At 35.9% G+C, this 18,299-nt stretch overlaps 1 protein-coding gene across 2 annotated transcripts in view; it reads right to left on the bottom strand.

The window, feature by feature from the left end:
- Atg2 (Autophagy-related 2) overlaps positions 1-12,413 on the bottom strand; it is a 105,263-nt gene extending 92,850 nt beyond the window's left edge. For both annotated transcript variants that reach the window (XM_081730162.1, XM_081730163.1), the window contains exons 1-4: positions 12,121-12,413; positions 4,901-5,069; positions 3,746-3,898; positions 1,735-1,837 (exon numbers count right to left, since the gene is read on the bottom strand). In XM_081730162.1, coding sequence (XP_081586288.1) covers positions 1,735-1,837; positions 3,746-3,898; positions 4,901-5,069; positions 12,121-12,288 — 593 coding nt within the window. In that variant the 5' untranslated portion in view covers positions 12,289-12,413. The remainder of the gene's footprint in view (positions 1-1,734; positions 1,838-3,745; positions 3,899-4,900; positions 5,070-12,120) is intronic.
- Positions 12,414-18,299: the final 5,886 nt, after the last annotated feature.

The following is an 18,299-nucleotide window of genomic DNA, read 5'->3' as shown; positions in this document are numbered from 1 at the left end:
GGACGTTTGGGCGCCACCATTTGGGCGAGGACGTTTCGGCGCTGCCGTTTGGGCGCAAAGCCGTTTAGGCGCCAGACGTTTGGGCGCGAGGTACATAGTAAAAATCACAATTTACAACATATAAAGTAAGCTAGGCACTGAAAACTAAGCGCGAATCAAGATATATACATTTCCTACACTTCTGTTTTTATCTCACCTCATTTATCTGTATATTTTCTAAATTAAATAGTTTAACGCGTTTGTGGTTTTGTTGCCTAACCTCGTCATGGACTGATTTTTTGCTTGTTCACTATTCTTATACTTCTGATCTAATGATCTAATCTTTTTATTATATAAGAAAGCTAGAAGATGAAGGAATCAGACGAACTGTTAATAATGCCGGGGTGGTATCTAATTTATAGGTTCAGGCCGCTTCCTTCCTTCCCTTTCCCCGGATAGTGCGCCCCCTCAAACGTGACGGGTTAAATGGCCTTAGATGCCGAAAGCCCAGAAATCTAAAAATCCTAAATCCTAATCGAGTTGAGGGAAAGATGTTAATACAGGGTGTCTAAGACATTGAGTTTAGGAACTGCAGTATGCCGTATTTCTGGTATCACTTTTCTACATTAACATTCCAATATAAAAATCAAAACTTAACACACTTTTTTTCGTCCCATTGTAAGCATTTAATCTGCATTAAAGAAAGTGGCGAAAGAAAAAAAAAGAACGATTTCAAAGTGAAAAATATTGTTAAGTGCACATATATTGGTCATTTAGCCACTAGAAATGTGTTTGACATTCACACTTATTGCATAACTACAGTAGAAGGCCTGTTTAAATTTTTTAATGGAATAGGCTCACTATGTATGTAATGCAGTCAATCATATCTAGTCTGGTCTACTTGCCTTTGGTTTGAAAAGTTATCAAATAAAAAGCATATTTAACTTTGGCTGAAACTTAAATTTACAAAATTTAATTGTTAATTCAGTTTTTAGAATTTTGAAATTACAGTATTTCTAGTATGTCAAACAAAATCCAGTATAATTCAAGGACTTCCACTACAGTAGACACCTTGTGATATCTTGATTCGAACTTAGTACTCAGCGCCTAACATAATGACTTTTTAATTTAACTCGCGCCCAAACGTCCAGTGCCCAAACGGCGGGGCCAAACGTCCGCGCCCAAACGTCACGTACCGACTATGAACCCTCTGCACAAGAGGTGACCCTCTATTATATAGAATAAGGAGCAACATCTGTTACTATATATATATAATGATAATACGATTTTACGTTATTATATATGGGAGTGGACCAATATATTAAGTTACTTCCAAAAATTTACTATAACGTACTGTTTTTTTGTCATGTAAACAAACCTGGTTTTCTATTATCAAATAAGATTGTTCAAGATCTTACAACTAATGCAAAACAACCAATTGAGAAGCTCAGCCAACCACTTGCGACCTATATTTTTCACTCAACAAGTAACAAATGACCCGCGACAGACTTTCTACCACAGTAACCTTGTTGATGGAAATTTATTGATTTTATTTTTATTCTCTCATAAGTTCCCTCTAAACATGAATAAATTTACTAAACTAACCTAGTTTTCTTTAAAATCTCAAATTACTTTCTGCTAAAATAACAGAACATGTTGAAACTTTCAGTGCGTAAAAATCAAGAATGCCCATATTAATTTAATGCGTAATGTTAAAGATTTTTTTGACCTATGCATACATTTAATGCTACTTACTTTTTAATACGAAATTCAACTGCAACTCCAGAAGTGCTCTCCTTTGGAACATGTTCCACACGTATCACTGTGTTAACGAATTTTACCTTCACTCTACTTAACACTGAAAACAAACAAAAGAGAATAAAATCGTGAAAACATGAAATCATTTTACTTAGGATAAGTTAATTGCGTAATAATCGTAACAATAATAAGGGCTTTGCTGATTCCAGTACATTCGAAGTTTATAACTACAACGAAAATCTCCAGTAATTTCAATATAAATTACACGGGTTAGACAGAATAATGTGAACAGGCCAAAAACGAGTGAAAAGTATACCAAGTACGCTGTAGAATCATATTTGCAGTCAAAACAGCCTGAAGCCGGCGAAGATTGGACTGATAAAGGTCCTGGATCGTGGTTAGTGGGATGCTGAAATATTCTTACTGCAAAACATGCTCTACTTCCTTCTGAGATAATGCTAGAGAAAAACGACACCGCACATGATCTTCTAAAACAGATCACAATGGCTCGACGATGTTGACATCCGGCGATTGTGGACCACTGGGGAGGTGTAGAAGTTCTTGATCACACACCATAAGCCATGCTGTGAATGTCCTGTCATGTGAAAGGAGACCAAAACATCTAGACAGATGTTTTCATAGCACGAACACTGTTTGGACCTTGGGAAGACTGGGACCTTCAAAATTTGCTCATTAGTACGAGTACAACGGACTGCAATAACCACAATATCACCGCCCACGCTGTCACTTAGCCACCGCCACGCTTCACGATTGGTAGGTTTCAGACGGCGTTCGCCACATGTACAGATCTCCTATTCCGGGAAACAAAGTGAATGTCGATTCATCGGTCCATTTGACGTGTTTCCATTGCACAGCAGTTCACATCAAGTTGTCCCTGCATCACCGGAGTCGTTTGACAACATTCATTGGTTTCATTACAGGTTTGTCTATAGCAGCCCTAGCATGAATATCCATTTTATGAAGTTAACTACGAACAGTTTGTTTTTTGTGAAAATCGGGGTATCACGGTGACAATTGACTTTCATCATAATTTTAGTGGCAGTTTTTTTCTTTTTCCGCAATAAGTTTTAATGCCCTCCTGTCTTTGTCTGACAGTGTTGTTTTTCGACAACTGTTACGTTCGTAATTGTGGTTTTGTCACTAATTTTACATGTTTCCATGACATTGGAGACATTGGTTTTCGATAAACTTACAACACGACAGTCATCACGATTTCCCACAAACTAGGCATCAATAATCTGCCCTCCCTGGCAGTCTGTCATTTGAACCCGATAGCACTCACGAATGAATTGAGCGAAGTCCACACCTATATGGATAGCAAAACACGACGACCGTCGATCGCAACTCGTGTTGTACAACAACGTTTGAAACTTACATGTGATTTCCGACTATTGTTCACATTATTCTGTCTAACCCATGAATATAATGTAACCCACTTGAAAGGCAATCTTATCAATTAACTCGAATTCATTTATAAATAATCTTACATCCTCCGTATGTAGAAGTTATGTACTCAATATTTAGGCTGAAAAATCATCCGTTTTAGTCACGAAGACACAAGTGTTATGCAGATTAGTGTAATATATACTAGGAAACTACCAAACGTCCTCGCACATGTTGCCGCGGAATATTCTTCGTCCCTCCTTCTGCGATTTATATATATATATATATATATATATATATATATATACAAAATTCGTATAAGCGAATGGTATATACGTATAGTCTGAAGACAAAGTCTTCATATTCCATTTCGTGTACAACGGTTCTAAAGAAAGATGAAATACAACATTCTACTCTTCCTTAAAGACTGAATATCCAAAGGTTTCCTGTGATAAAATAAAAGCCTTCTAAAATTGATAAACTTGTCATGAGATATATATATAAAATTGAATTATAATAAGGAACTTCAGCAGCGATAATCAAATCGCAATGATGTGACTTACAACGAATGCTGTCTTTTATGTAATAAATTAAATATACTCACCAGAATCAATGGTCTGGGCAAATAATTCGAGGCCTTCTAAAGGCTGAGACTGATCAGTTTCTTTCCCATCACTGCTGCCTTGTTTCAAACACTCCTCAGCTAGCTGCATGCTAGTTGTCATGCTATTCCACATAGACTCAAACATCGAGGCACCTGCAACATAATTATGAGAAGAAAAAAACACCCTTTTCAAGTAATATTATAAGCCAATTTTTATAATGCTATGACTCTATGTCACTAAATGTGACATGAAATTATGCATGTCAATTCAATTAAATAATTAATTTTGTAATTATATTATGTATTACATTACGCCAACCCCAAATTCTCACTCATTTGATAGAAACATCATAAAAAGAAACTTCTACTGTTTTTCACTTTTACTCACATTCTGTATACATAAAAGGCAGAGAAAAGGGCAGTAACCGAGGAATATCAGATCTAGTGTCACATCGACTTCCAGATCACGTTATGCCCTTCGATTATCACAATCAATATGACAGACACACAATTTAATATGAAATATACAAATGGCGTCAATAAGAATCCCTATCTGTCATTGATACTATTAATTAAAATGCTCAAGGGTTATTTTAACATAATGAAACATCAGTATTATTCTTGCACTTTAAATATTCAATTTTTCTTCCTGCTAAAAGGTAGAATTGCCATAAAATTTAGCATGAAATAGTTTTTCTTAGTCTAATTTAAAAATAGAAGAAAAATTTTCTTTAGATTAACGTCCCACGTTTATGCATCGAGACCTCAATTGACCATCGTCCCCTTTCCCTTTTACGACATTCTAATTAGGAATAGCCCCATACTTATGAGGGAGTAAATGTAAAAATGAAATCTTTATGTTTTACGTCCTACGGTTATGCAGGCTAGGTTAAAGGAGACGACGATGATGAGAAATAAAGGTAATGGTGAGATAAATAAAGTGGGAGGAAACGGAAGAACCCCAAGCACACGGTATATGTCCACCATAACGTTCATTTGGTGCAAACTAGGAACGAACCAGAGATCCCACGTGCCAGAAGTGAACGCTCTACCACTGATCCACCACAGCTCCGAGGTAGGTGTAGTTAAAAGGAGAACTTAAGTTTATATTTTTTGGGTTGCTCGAATCTTAATACAGTTCCTTTATATACTTACCATTATCTGCCCTTTGCTTCGGCTGCACTGTCAGGTTCAATCCAGACACTTCTACATAACTTGAGTCACTCAGTAGGGATGACCACGGAATAGAAACAGATATTTGGGAGATATATCCGTCAACAAATTCTAAAGGTAAGTTCTGTTGTTCCCCGAGTTCATTTAGAACCTACAAGAAAAAGAATATTTCAACTTACTTATTGACATAAACAACTGATGGCAAAACAACAATATAACATTTAAGTATTGGACTTCCTCTTACTTAATCACAATGATTAATGATTACTTAATCACAAACATAAAGTAGGAGTCATAAAAGCCATAAATTGACAATTAGATAAATTACCACTCTTAGTATTAGGAGAACGAATATAATGTAGGCACTTTCCTTTATTGTATCGATCTTCTCACCTTCCATTACATTTCATTAATGTCATGCAATGGATGTCTTCGAATGTGTCACAGTGCAAACGCTTTCGCTCGAAACAATAATCAAGTACGAAACAAAGGCTGGGGGTGTTGAACTTACTGGCTTCTGCTGAATTTCTCTGTTCACTCATAGGCATGAAATTTGTTACGGGATGACCACTCTATTACTCAAACTTCTCTACTATAAATCACAATTCATAGAAATATAAAAAGGAAGCTACTTAAAATGACGAAACAAATATTTATATTCTAAGTGAGGGAAATAGTTTGTGTGCATTATTATTATTTAATTTTTTTACTTCTTCGCAAACTAAAGAAGGGAAACCACAGTAGTTAGCCCATTTACAAGGCAATTGAAAGAATTTCTCATCTGTTTTTGGAATCTCGAAGATAATATTCAAGGAAACCACTTAAAAATATGCTATAGTGCAAATATATAAATCTAAGATCTTGAGTATATATATGAATAAATTATACCAGTTACTTATAATATTGAATTGAATTTCTCTTTATTTCATATAAAGTATTGAAGTATTCATAGTAAGATATTGCACGCTGACGAAGAGCGAATGGATGTTAAGGTTGGTTTTGATAATGAGGAAGCTAGCAGAGAGCGAGGAAGATGTAAGTGATGATGTTGATAACAGGGAAGTGCATGCACGCAAGGGAGAAAGTGGGGACGAGTCTGTTTAACCCTCAACCAGCACACAGGCTCCTCAAACTGCGACTTGGCCTGGTTGACGGTTGGTCAAGGGTGTTGCGTGACCCCCCCCCCCCCAGGTGCCCCCCTTACGGAGCACACGGGATCAAAAACTGCTCTCTTTTTCGGTCAGATGGGCGGCTTGATTTGTTCCTGCAACTTTTAAACATAAATACCTTCAAGCTGGTAGTAAAGCAGACGAACATGTACATTTATCAGTATTTCCTAAAAGATGGCCGTCATAAAGCATGCATGAGGCACCCGTCTTCTTAGAAAAGCTTTACGAGTTCGGGGCATGTCTATCAATGGGCCTTTCTAGGTACAACAGACTTGCAGATTATTGAAGAACGAAAAGAATGGACAGTATACCATGGTTCCGTTTTATTCTCAGCAAGATACACTTGGAGGATATCACGCAAGTGTATTCGCAAGTTATTCTCGGACTGTAATTGCCTCTGGAAACTCAGGCGTTTCTTTAACAAAATAAATAACGAATCAAAGAAAGAATGCCACCCGATTGAATGTGCATCTTTAGTTAGGTTTGATTTGATTTAGTTTAACGTCCTACGATTATGCCTGTTAGACTAAAGGAGACATGGATCTACTGATTATAGTGCAATCCGAACAACTTTGGTCGTTCAACTGTACCCCACCGGGAATAGAACCCGGGACCACGCGAACCGAAGTCAAGTATGATAGCCACTAGACCAAGCGGGGTTTTTGTGTGTATCTTTAGATGAAGTTATTGTCTTGTTCAAGTGGAGGATTGTGTTCAAACAGTATATTCCCAAGAATCATGAGTGATTTGAATCGATAGTTACTTCAAGTCTCTGATACTATTGGGTATAATTATACCAATGGAGGTCTACCTCGGGAAATAGGTGATTTAAGTCGTGTGTACCACAGTCATTCATGACCTGGTTCTGAGGTTGGCAGATGTGCTAAAAAAAAACGTTCGCCATGAGATCTTTATGGATAACTTTTTCAACTCACCTGCTTTGTATGACGAACTAGCATCAGTGGGGATCTACGCATATGGGATAGCCAACTCTGAGCGGGAAAAGATGTCACCTAACCCTACTCCAAATAAACTGAGCCTGGAGCGGGTTGACATTGTGTTCTTTCACAGAGGTGAACTGTCCACCATGTGCTCATATGTTAGAAGGATAAGAGGGACCTCTACATGCTAACAAACATGCCTGCTTCACCAGCCAATGGAAACAAACTATCGTGGTGAACATATGGCAGCTATCCTAAGTCGCAGATAGTTCTGGATTTCAACAGGTTTCTGGAATATGATGACAAAGCTGATCAAATGGCAACCACCTTCGCAGTGCAGCGGAGAACCATCAAATGGACAATCAAACTCTTCTTCTATTTGCTCGACATCACGGATGCCAACTCTTACATCATGAACCACAAGATGAGGGGGCGAATCAAATGCTATGATGTTTTTCGACGAGCACTATTGGAAGAGTTCGTGAAATGTGATAAGGTTGGGGCTGCACTGGGAAGCATAGCAGCACATCAAGGAGTAAGGTTTCTGACGTTACTGCTTTCGCTCCTGTGAAATTGAGGAAGCGACTGCTGTGTACGGCGTGTTACGAAAAAAGAAAAGCTAAGGAAATGACGAATATGACATGTGAAAAATGCGACAAGGCTGTTTGTTACGGCGATGGCTCCTGAGGGAGCTACTCCGGAAAGGAATCTGAGATGCGTAAAACATTTTGTACACATTATGTTTTATGTCTTATGTAATTGGAAAACAAAATTTACCTTACCATCTTAGATTGTCATGAAATTTTGCACAGCGGCACTATTCATATAGACTAAGAAAAAAATGAAATTTCAACTTTATATATCAACCGGAAAAAAAATATCCTATTTTATAACAAATTTCCCTTATCTCATCCATCATATACACACGCGCATGGTATCATTTGAAAGCTTGCTTCATTCTGAAGCGAATGAAATATGAATAATGATACTTGGGTCAACAATACTGAAACAGTAGCTACATAACTGAAAGACTACATTTTCCTCAAATAAATAAATAAATAAATAAAATGCAAGAATCTAAAAGGATTAACCAGATTTTTTTAAAAAAATGCCTTTTACTTTGGTGGGAAAACTGGCATGTTCATTTTGTTCTAAATCTCATTTTCAGTTGCCAATTTGTTTCTTTTACAATACATTTTACGATCAAAGAACCTCTCTAACATGCGACAATCGTATTATTTGTCGCATATTTCATCAGATACGCAATACACAATAAAAAAATATAAAAAAAAAAAACGGAATTTCCTGACTTCCTCTTTAACCTTTTTAAGATCTTGGATTTTTTGGGTATTTTTTAGACTTTCAATCAAGCAGCTATTGCATCTTCACTATTTATCCTAGGATCATGGTTCATACCTCATTCTCTTCAGAATAGACCAGGCTTTCACATGATACCACTTATATGATCATACCATAAACCAGGAGGGGGAAAATTGAGAGAAAGGAAGTTTCCGGGATTTTTTTTTTTTTTTGTCACACTGAGCCCTCTGGAACGGCCCTGTGTGAACGTAGAGATTCTGATAAATACTACTCGGTGGACTGAATGTGTGTATGTGTAACAATTTCAAGCTTCTATCTTGAATAGTAAGGGCGGGAAAATATTTATCAATAATCTTCACAATGCCCCAGATTACCGCAAAACACCCTTATCTCAGGTAAAAAATTTCCTGAGACATGTATATTCATCCTAGAATCATGGTTCGTCCATCATTCTCTTCACAATTGAACTGCCTTTCAAAAGGTACCATTCACATGTCTCCATCATGTATCTGAGGCGGGAAAATCGCGAAGAAAGGGATTTTTTGATTAAAATATCCCTTTTTTAAACTTTTTGCCTCTCTGGACCCTCCTTGTGTTAACGCAAAGATCTGAAAAAATCTGATAAATACTACGGTGGAGTGAATGTTTCTGCAAAATTTCAATCCTCTAGGTGCAAAAGTAAGCCTGCCATAAAAAATACAAATAGGCCTAACATAAAAAACTTTCTTCAGGATCTCAGGTAAAAATTTCCTGGGACATCCATATTCATCCTAGGATAATGGTACCCCCATCATTCTCTTCAGAATAGAACTGCCTTTCAAACGGTAACATTCACATGTCTCCAGCATGTATCTGAGGCGGAAAAGTCGCAGAGAAAGGGATTTTTGGTTAAAATATCCCTTTTTTTAAAACTTTGCCCCTCTGAACCACCGTTTTAACGCAGAGATTAAAAAAAAAAAAAAAAAAACCTGGTAAAATACTACTCGGTGGAATGAATGTTTGTGCAAATTTTTAATCTTCTATATGCAAAAGTAAGCCCGCCAGAAAATAACGAAAATAGAACTAATACAAGAAAATACATTTTTTGAAGTTATGACGTTATCGCCTCCAATGTCTCGACGCAGGAAGGCGTGAAACCATACGTAACGTGTTCTACAATGCCTCTAGACTTAAAAAAAAAGATAAAAAATATATAAAAAAGCCGAAAAAGCTCAAATAGGAGAGTTATGACGCAAAGTTCCAGAAAACATCCGTATGGTACAAATTGTACCTAAGACGTTGAAAGGTTTAATGCAACACTTTTTCGTTTGTATGTGTATAAGTATCCAAACGTACTATTCAGAAACCTATTTTAAATTAAGCATTTTCAATTTGTAATTAACTAACACATGCAGAAAAAAATTTTGTTGTTGATTTGCACTAATACGCGAATATGTACTACAAAAATAGGGAACGTAGCCGTATTGCTTTGTGTTCCAGACTACAGTTGAACACCGTTAAAGTAAATTTGATCGAGCGCGAACAAAATTTGTTATGTACGATTCCCAAATTTTTTTCAATGGTATTCCATTCTTAAGATCTCAATCTGATAAATACATATTAAATATCAATTCTGAAACTAGGTGTGGACTGAGAAACGCGATTGAAGAAACTATTTATAATCTCATAAGTTATAATTTCAATCCAAATTTTACCCTCTCCCCAAAAGAACACTGGGTATTTATTATACTGTGGTAAATTCTAGCAATCCTGCTAAGGACAGAAGTCAATGAAAAACTTCTGTGAAGGTGACACTGGATCTTGGGTTCTATAGGTGATATATTTAGTAACTGTATAAGTATTCAAAATATATGAGAATCTTATTTCTGACATGTTTAATAATGTTCCAAAACGTATACCAGTGTATGTTTGGAACCACGTAACACTTCATAAGAAACTCATAATGAAGTCAAATGTCATGCGAAGTTAATATTCCATTTTAAGGAAACTTTATATTTTCTTTTAGGCAACAGTAGATCTTTAAAATGTACAGAAGAAATATGTAGTATTTTCTTTCTTCAACATCTTCATTTACGCGTATACCCAACGTCGCCGATGCGCCTGCTCCCTACGGAAGAAATCCTGCGCGGCCCATCAGTTTCCCCTTGCCCTAACTCGTTTAGAAAGCATTAGTGCTGTTTACTGGCAACCTAGAACAGGTTTGTTTGCGTTCTTTGCACTGTAGTTTATATGGCATATATCCGGACCCTGAATTTATACGCAAAACGGTAAACCCCTCCTAAAGTGAATTTGTTAACTTCTTGCTTAAACACTTTCTCAGGTAGTAACACTGAATTATGTGATGAAACAAGTGAATACATCATAACACCAGTACACTTATTTAATAGAGGATAGGACTTTTTTTTTTAATTTTATAAAAATATATATCGACACGCCATTTTCATTATTTTATTGGATGCTTGATGGGTTTTAAAAAAGCAATGAATAGTAGATACGATTAACTGTTATCGGTCATTAACTTTCACACACCATAATTTTTTCTTTTGTTCAAAGTTATAACCCCCAATCGTACTATTTGTGTACTCGCTCGTTAAAATCATCGTTATTGTTTTATTAAGCTACATCCAATTTTATTAATCAACATTAGACTTAAATTAAGAAATGCACGTAGGACAATAAACTGCTCTAATTTCTTTACTATCATGAAGATTTTGGATTATTTTTTCAATAATATTAAAGATTCAGAAATCGTACTCTCCGAATGTTTAAAAGTTTATTTGTCCTTATTCTGTTCCACAATATTTTTCATATATTCCTGAAAAGAAATGTTTTCACTTTCTTGACATATGATTTAATGTTATCTTTAAAACATACAAGGTAAAATAAATCTTAATACCTTTCAGTTATGTACAAGTATGTATTGAAAAGAAAACGACATTTTTTAACACTATTAAAAAAAATCTACATTGTTTATTACGCCTTTAAGAAAGGCATTATTAGACTAGTATGTACAATACTACAAAGTTAGGTGGGGCTCGTTAGTTTGCATTGTTAGAATCTATAGATTTAGATCTACAAATATCTCAATTTATATAATGAGAAAATCCTTCATTCCTTTGCAGTAATAAACAATTGTTGGGACTGTCTATCGCGTATACAGATATTGGCTAGAAGGCCTAGTGAAAGATAAATAACATTTATAGGGACCTTATTTAAAACAGATGCTTAAGAAAGAAAATAACACTCTCAACAATTACACACTATGTAAATTTATTGTAATAAGTAATAGTAGGCCTACATTGAAAAGAAAAAGGAAGTAATATAACGACCTTTTCCTGTACTATATAGGATTCACAGTAAATTAAACTGACAAAAGTCTAACGATAGAAGTGTACAAGAACGATAGGAAGTATTTCTTTATTTTGTCTTATCAAAAAGGGCGTTAATTGCATCAACAAATGCACATAAGTGACGTTATGCGATTACAGTCATTCTACGCACAATGAGTAGTCTTTTCCAATAATGCGCAGTTAGTATATCCTTACTTTTTTTCAGAAAATAACAATTATAAATATTAAGATAAAAATTTAGCTTTACTGAACAAACGTAAACATTAGTCAATAACAAAAACAAATCCAATGTAAACAATAAACATCATTGACTCATTTTAATTCCCTCAATAACAATATCACATTTTGGCTTTCACATACACATATAAACAATAATAATTACATCATTATAAAGGTAGGTAATAATATTAACAGTGCCTTACCTGGACATCTAATGTGACTTCAGAAACTGTTCCTGTTCCATTGTAAAGATCCACTGTCAGCTGATCCAAGGTCAATTTTTCTTCTAAGAACTGCCCCAAATATCGTTGAAGCAGATACCTACATGCTCGCTTTTTAATGCTATCCGACCAAGGTAGATACCAAGGCATGATTTTTGATAAATTGATTTTGATTCTCAAGTCTCAAATATACTTAACTTGAACTCATATCGAACTCCTCCAAAAACAGCAACTACGTCGTACGCCACTTTTGTTTTCTTTCTTCGACGCAATATTGCCAAATCGTATCATGTAAAATTCACTAGGAGTAGAAACTTTTTACACCGTTACTGTAAAGTTTCTGAAATTCCCTAGAAGGAAAAACGGGTGCAGGTTATATTTAAGGAAATTAATGTATGGTAAGCATTGAGCAATTCGTATAGAAAGACATGTTTATAAGAAACAAATTTCTGAGGCGACTGATTTAAATAGTAAGTAATACAGTTGGATTTTATGATACAAGGTAGACTCAGTAGTGTAAAACCTTACAAATATTATACGCTAGAGCAAATATTTTGGAGGACAGTAAAAAGAAAATTAGTGAAAGACTATAATGTTTCATCAATTGTTTCGAGTGATGTACACAGTGGCGTATTTACGATTTTGTTTCGGGGGGGGGGCTTTGCCTGAAAATGTGAAAATTCTGCAAGATATTTCATATACTTTACTATAGTAAGATTTCGGAGGGCTTACGCCCGGAAGCCTCCCTTAAATACGCCACTGGATGAACATAACTTACACGGAAATATATACGTTTTCGAGCACGTCAATGCAGTACAAAGTTTGCGATTTAGTTTGCACAAACCAAAAACTGTAATACATAGTGATTCATTGATATCTTTTAAAACAAAAGCTAACACCACTAAGGTAGTTCTGCAGAGACCGAAACAAACGAAACGAAACAATGCCAGGTTTGGGTTATATAGAGGATGCTTTATATCAATTTCCGAAAGGAGTATGAAATTTGGCATTGTTAGCGTGATATACGACACTCTTTTTGTTTATCAGTTCCGGTGGTTTCTTTTCGCTTGCTAGATGCATTCGCGCTAATTGTTCTGCAGGTCCGAGTCTATTGTTCTTCAATCCTGTACTAACTTATGGTGTGTCATGCACTTCCAATCCCGCAAAACTCACATCATAACATTTCTGGGCGTCAGTGTGGTCTTTGCCACAAGATAGATCATCATGCTTCGCCCACAATCCTTTTTGCACATTATTCTCGTAGGTTATGTACTGTTCATCATTCGTAATCAACCGCTTCAGAAATTGCTTCAGTTCGTTACATTTCAGTAGAAATTGGATCGAGCTACTGTTTTTGAGTCAGACATGTGGTACTCAAACGTCGAACTTGTTTTTGTAGCCAACTTTCTCCAAATGATGTAACACTGGTGATAGATATTTACATCATTGGCGACATTCGGACTGCTCACATGCTATAGTCTTGCTCGACTTTTGCCAGAATATCATACTTTTGCTGTGATTGGTTGCCCACTGCGAGGACCAACTTCGACACCAAAATTTCCAGAACAAAACCGACTGAACCATCGTTTGGTTGTTGCTTCTGATAATTAATCTTACATATGAACAATTCAAATTTCTTCACCTTGTTAATTTATCAAATTAAATTGTAAAATGTATCGCAGTTTTGGGGAAAATTTATTCCTCTTCACCTTAAGTCTGATTATAAGAATTCCAACATGTTTCTCACAATTCCTAGCTTCAACTGTCAAATGACGTTAGACTTGACCCACTGCGACTCATATCCTGAGATTTTGGACATTAACGCTACCTCGTACACAAAACGGTCAATACTATTCAGAGTAAATAATAATAATAATAATAATAATAATAATAATAATAATAATAATAATAATAATAATAATAATAATAATAATAATAATAAACAGATAAAAGTTAAACAGCAAATCCTTAAGACAATTATACATGGTCATAGGTTTTGATCAAATGTATCAATCTTATCTTTGATAGTCATTTGACCAAATAAGTTGGCTAAAACTTTTACATCCACTATAAGAGATCAAATTCAAAACTTAATTTTGTTGCTTATTCGTTTACATTTCTTCATTCAATTGCAGTACTCGTTTGAGGCAGTTATTTAAAAGTAAAATGTTTAAATTTTAAATCTTAAAATAAACGAGCAGTTGGAAATATGAACCGTGCATGTGAAATGTAAACGTTCACGAACCTGTAATCTCTGGCCTTGCCAGCCTAAATTCAGCCACAGATTGTTTTCAGGGATTCTTCGAGCTTGTATTTATTGTAATATTCTTTAAGTTTATAGTTATGCACAACAGGATGCTGCTTGTATGCATCAATAAGCATTTCAATTGCTTCCCGTGTCCACGTTTAGCGCCATCACACAATGATTTTCGTTTGATTCCTTGATGCAGTGTTGAATAGGAATAGAACATGTTCTATTTTAGAACAGTTGTATCAAATGTAACCAACCCAAAAGTTGCATACAACTTAGTATCGTACACGTTCAAATCCCACTTTGCTGAAATATTTGAAGGAATATTTGGTGATGCTGTAGAACGATAAGTAGTTCAATCTAATATATATATCCAAATGATCTTGGGTATGATCCAATCACGAAAAAAACAATTGAAACCAACTGAAAAGAATTGTTTGATGTACTTGTCGGGTTGATTCATTTGTTCGTGCCGTTTGGAACCAATGGGTACATTTCTTGTTTGATTGTTGAATTAATCACATAATGGATAACTGACATATTTCCCAACATTGTTCATAATGTTCCAATGTTCAGGTAGTTGTTGGATGGCTTTACGGACAATCTTGGTAACTTCGATGCATAGAAATCATAGACGGAATTGCTCATCGAGCGTTTTGGAAAGATGTACCTTTGAGTATATTCGAAAGGAACAGCTTAAAATGGTAATCTGTAAAGCTACATTTTCGGAATACGTTGGATGAGGAACCGAACATTGAAGCTGTTGAATGGCAATGATCGTCATGTGTGCCACATGTGGTCTAGCCTTGTCCATGTGGATGATCTTATGTTATTTATTCGGTCTTTTTAAATGCTTGGAGTTAATCACAGTATACGGAGGCATTGATAGTACGATTACGAAGCACAAGTTTACTGTGGACAATTTCTTCCACGTTCTACCGAACACACAACATTGCTTGGGTTTCAAATCCTGTTCAGGACGTAGTGTTGCCTTTTTGTAAGGACTGACTCCATTCCTTCCTCTGCTTAAAGATCACGTACAATTCTGGTCATAGAAGTCTAGATAGAAAAAAAAAAAAAAAAACCACCCTGTTACAAAAAATACCCTAGATCTGTGGTTACAGGAAAATCTATTTTCCCTTCATTCCATTCTGCTATAGAGTAACATGACCATTTGGAGCAGAGATATTGATTGTCTAGACGTTGCCGTCAAGTAAATATGTAATTGCAATATACGAAAAGGTCATAAAATGTGATAAAAAGACGAATTAGATCTACATTTAGTTTACTGGACGATACAAAATTAATTCTTCTACGGGGTGTAGACATAGGTGGAGCTATGGGGGGGCATTGCCCCCAACTTTTTGATAAAAATAAAATTGCCACCTATAAGATCCTTTAAATTTTCATTAGTATTTACCGTGCCCTCCCAGCAGACAAAAGGCCTGCCCCCCAGGAGACAATTCCTAACTCCGCCCATGGGTGTAGATCACCGAAGTAATAAAATACACAGATGGACAGCTTCCAGAGTGAAGTCCTCTTTGTGAAGTGGTTAGCGTAATGGAATTACATGCAAAACGTTATTTTAGCTGGTTCGAATCTTGTTTACGAAAAAATGTTTTTAAACGAAGAATCTCGGTTCTTTTGCAAAGAGTATAGAAGTAAGAATATTATAAATATCTCACAGCTATGAGCTATGTAATATAGTACATCATATATATTAAACCAAATCAGAAAGCCTTCTTCTTTTGTCCACAATGTAGGCCTATATTCTTGAGTCGAAATTAGCATAGAAAGGGTTCATCCAGTTCTTCAGTATTTCGTGCAAAAGGAATAATTATATAGGAAAATAAACGGTCACTTAAATACATCTATAGTTCCAACTGCAACCAATGGGAATAATTTGGTTGGCGTATAGAAAATACATACTCTGATTCAAATGCGGGAACACATTTTTAAAATTGAATAGTTTCTAAAATATCAGATTTATCGTATCGAAATATTTTAATCATAAGACACCAAAGAATGTCATAGTGAATTAAAAGAAAATAATCATCAAAGAATCAAGTAAGGAAGACCAGGTAACACGAAAATCACTAATATGAATTATGCTGCTACATTGCGGCATATAGTCAAATGGTTAGCGTACCGAGTTGCCACGCAGCAGATGAGGGTTGGAATCTTATACCCTCTACTATGTTTTACGTTTTGTTTTGCCATTAGATTAACACATTGTTGGAGATCAGTTGAAAACGTCATACGCGTGCAAGATATTGTCAGCTATTAACACAGGGATGCAAATAACCACTCGCCGGGGGCGAGTGGTTCATCGGTGCGGACGAGTATTTAATATCATACCGAAGCAGGGGCGGATCCAGGACGGACTTTTGGGGGGGCGGTGGGTTGTAATAGCCCTACTTAGAGCTACTTTTAAGAGCTGTAAACTCTGGGTTGGGTTTTATTTATATATAAAATTTTAAAAAAATGTTTCCTCTTCTGGGGAGGGGAGGCGAACGCCCCGATCGCCCCCTGGATCCGCCACTGTACCGAAGGTAAGTAAATGATTTCTATTGTGGGATATGGGTTAGTAGCTTTTTTTCTTGGGCTAGTAATTATTTGTTGCTTATTTTCATCCCTGTATTAACATCAAGCAAATAGTTTCAAATTAAGGTAATATCTAGAAAAAGGGAAAGTACGAAGAAAATATAAAAAAACATGAAACTTCAAAATATGAAAATATAAGTATATCCTTTCTAGAAGATATAACTAGTAGGTTTACACAATTATTTCAACAAAAGCTGAAATTAATATATTTAAACGAATTTTCTAGTTTGATTTCCCACAATTATGCTCTTTAGGCTAAAGAAGACGGATAATTAATGAAAATGAGTGATTACTAATAGTTCGTGCGTTAAGAATGTGGGAGTAAACGTGAAAGCCCTGGAAAACCCCACAGACAGGATGTTGCCCACCACAAACTCGCGTAGCCGGAGATCGAATCAGAAACCCCTTGCACCAAAGAGGAGTGTTCTATCACTGAGTCATTGCGCCCTCTTTACGATTATCGTGTATCGTTTCTAAGTTCGTGAAATGCCTTTAAGTGAGAATCGACTGGAGATAAAAGGATAAAACAAAACGGAGATAGAAAAATGCAAGGGAATTAATCAAGTTGAGAGCATTTTGCTTGCCTTTTAGCAAGCTTTAACAGAGGACATTAGTGGTTACTTGAAACTTTCATTGCACGGTGACTGCGGTCAGGGGTACCAATCCCCCCAAATTAACATCCCCTCACATTTAATTTTACACCTCCTGTCATAATACGTGAGATCATTTGTAAACAAAAGGACCCATGTCTCACGTTGCAATCACACAAACTTTAAATTTAAACTAGCCTTTGGCTAGCTGGAGGTTCCGCCCCCAAACCCCTCCCACGTTTGTTCGTCCTACGGCCTCGCATCTCTTATGTATCAACCTTTGCATTAAGAGTGAATTTCATACATTTGCTCTTAATATTTCCTTCGCCCCTACACATCCGCCTTCGCTTGGTCTATGGCCTCGCACCGCTTAAATCGACAATTCTACCGAATTTTAAGTGTCTTTTCGTATTTCAACTATCTAAAAGATAAGATTTTCTATCCCAAGAAAACGCCTATTTAAATAACATGGGAATTTCTTCATCCCTCTTAAAAATTAAAAAATATTCACTTTGGCAATTTTCCTGCAGTTTAGTCCCGGAAGGCTATAATGCCAAATTCCATTATTCTAATCCTGCCGGAAGTGCCCAAACATTTTAGGGTGTAGAAGACGTCCCATATAAATAACATGGGGAAGATTTTTCAGTTCCCCACTAAAACACTCTAAATTTGGAAATTTTTATCTTTACTGATTTAACGCTAACGAAAACGTACAA

Source organism: Thermobia domestica, chromosome 11 (genome assembly GCF_964235325.1).
Source record: "Thermobia domestica chromosome 11, izTheDome1.hap1.1, whole genome shotgun sequence".
Taxonomy (NCBI): Eukaryota; Metazoa; Arthropoda; class Insecta; order Zygentoma; family Lepismatidae; genus Thermobia; species Thermobia domestica.
This window is presented reverse-complemented; position numbering and strand designations above follow the sequence as displayed.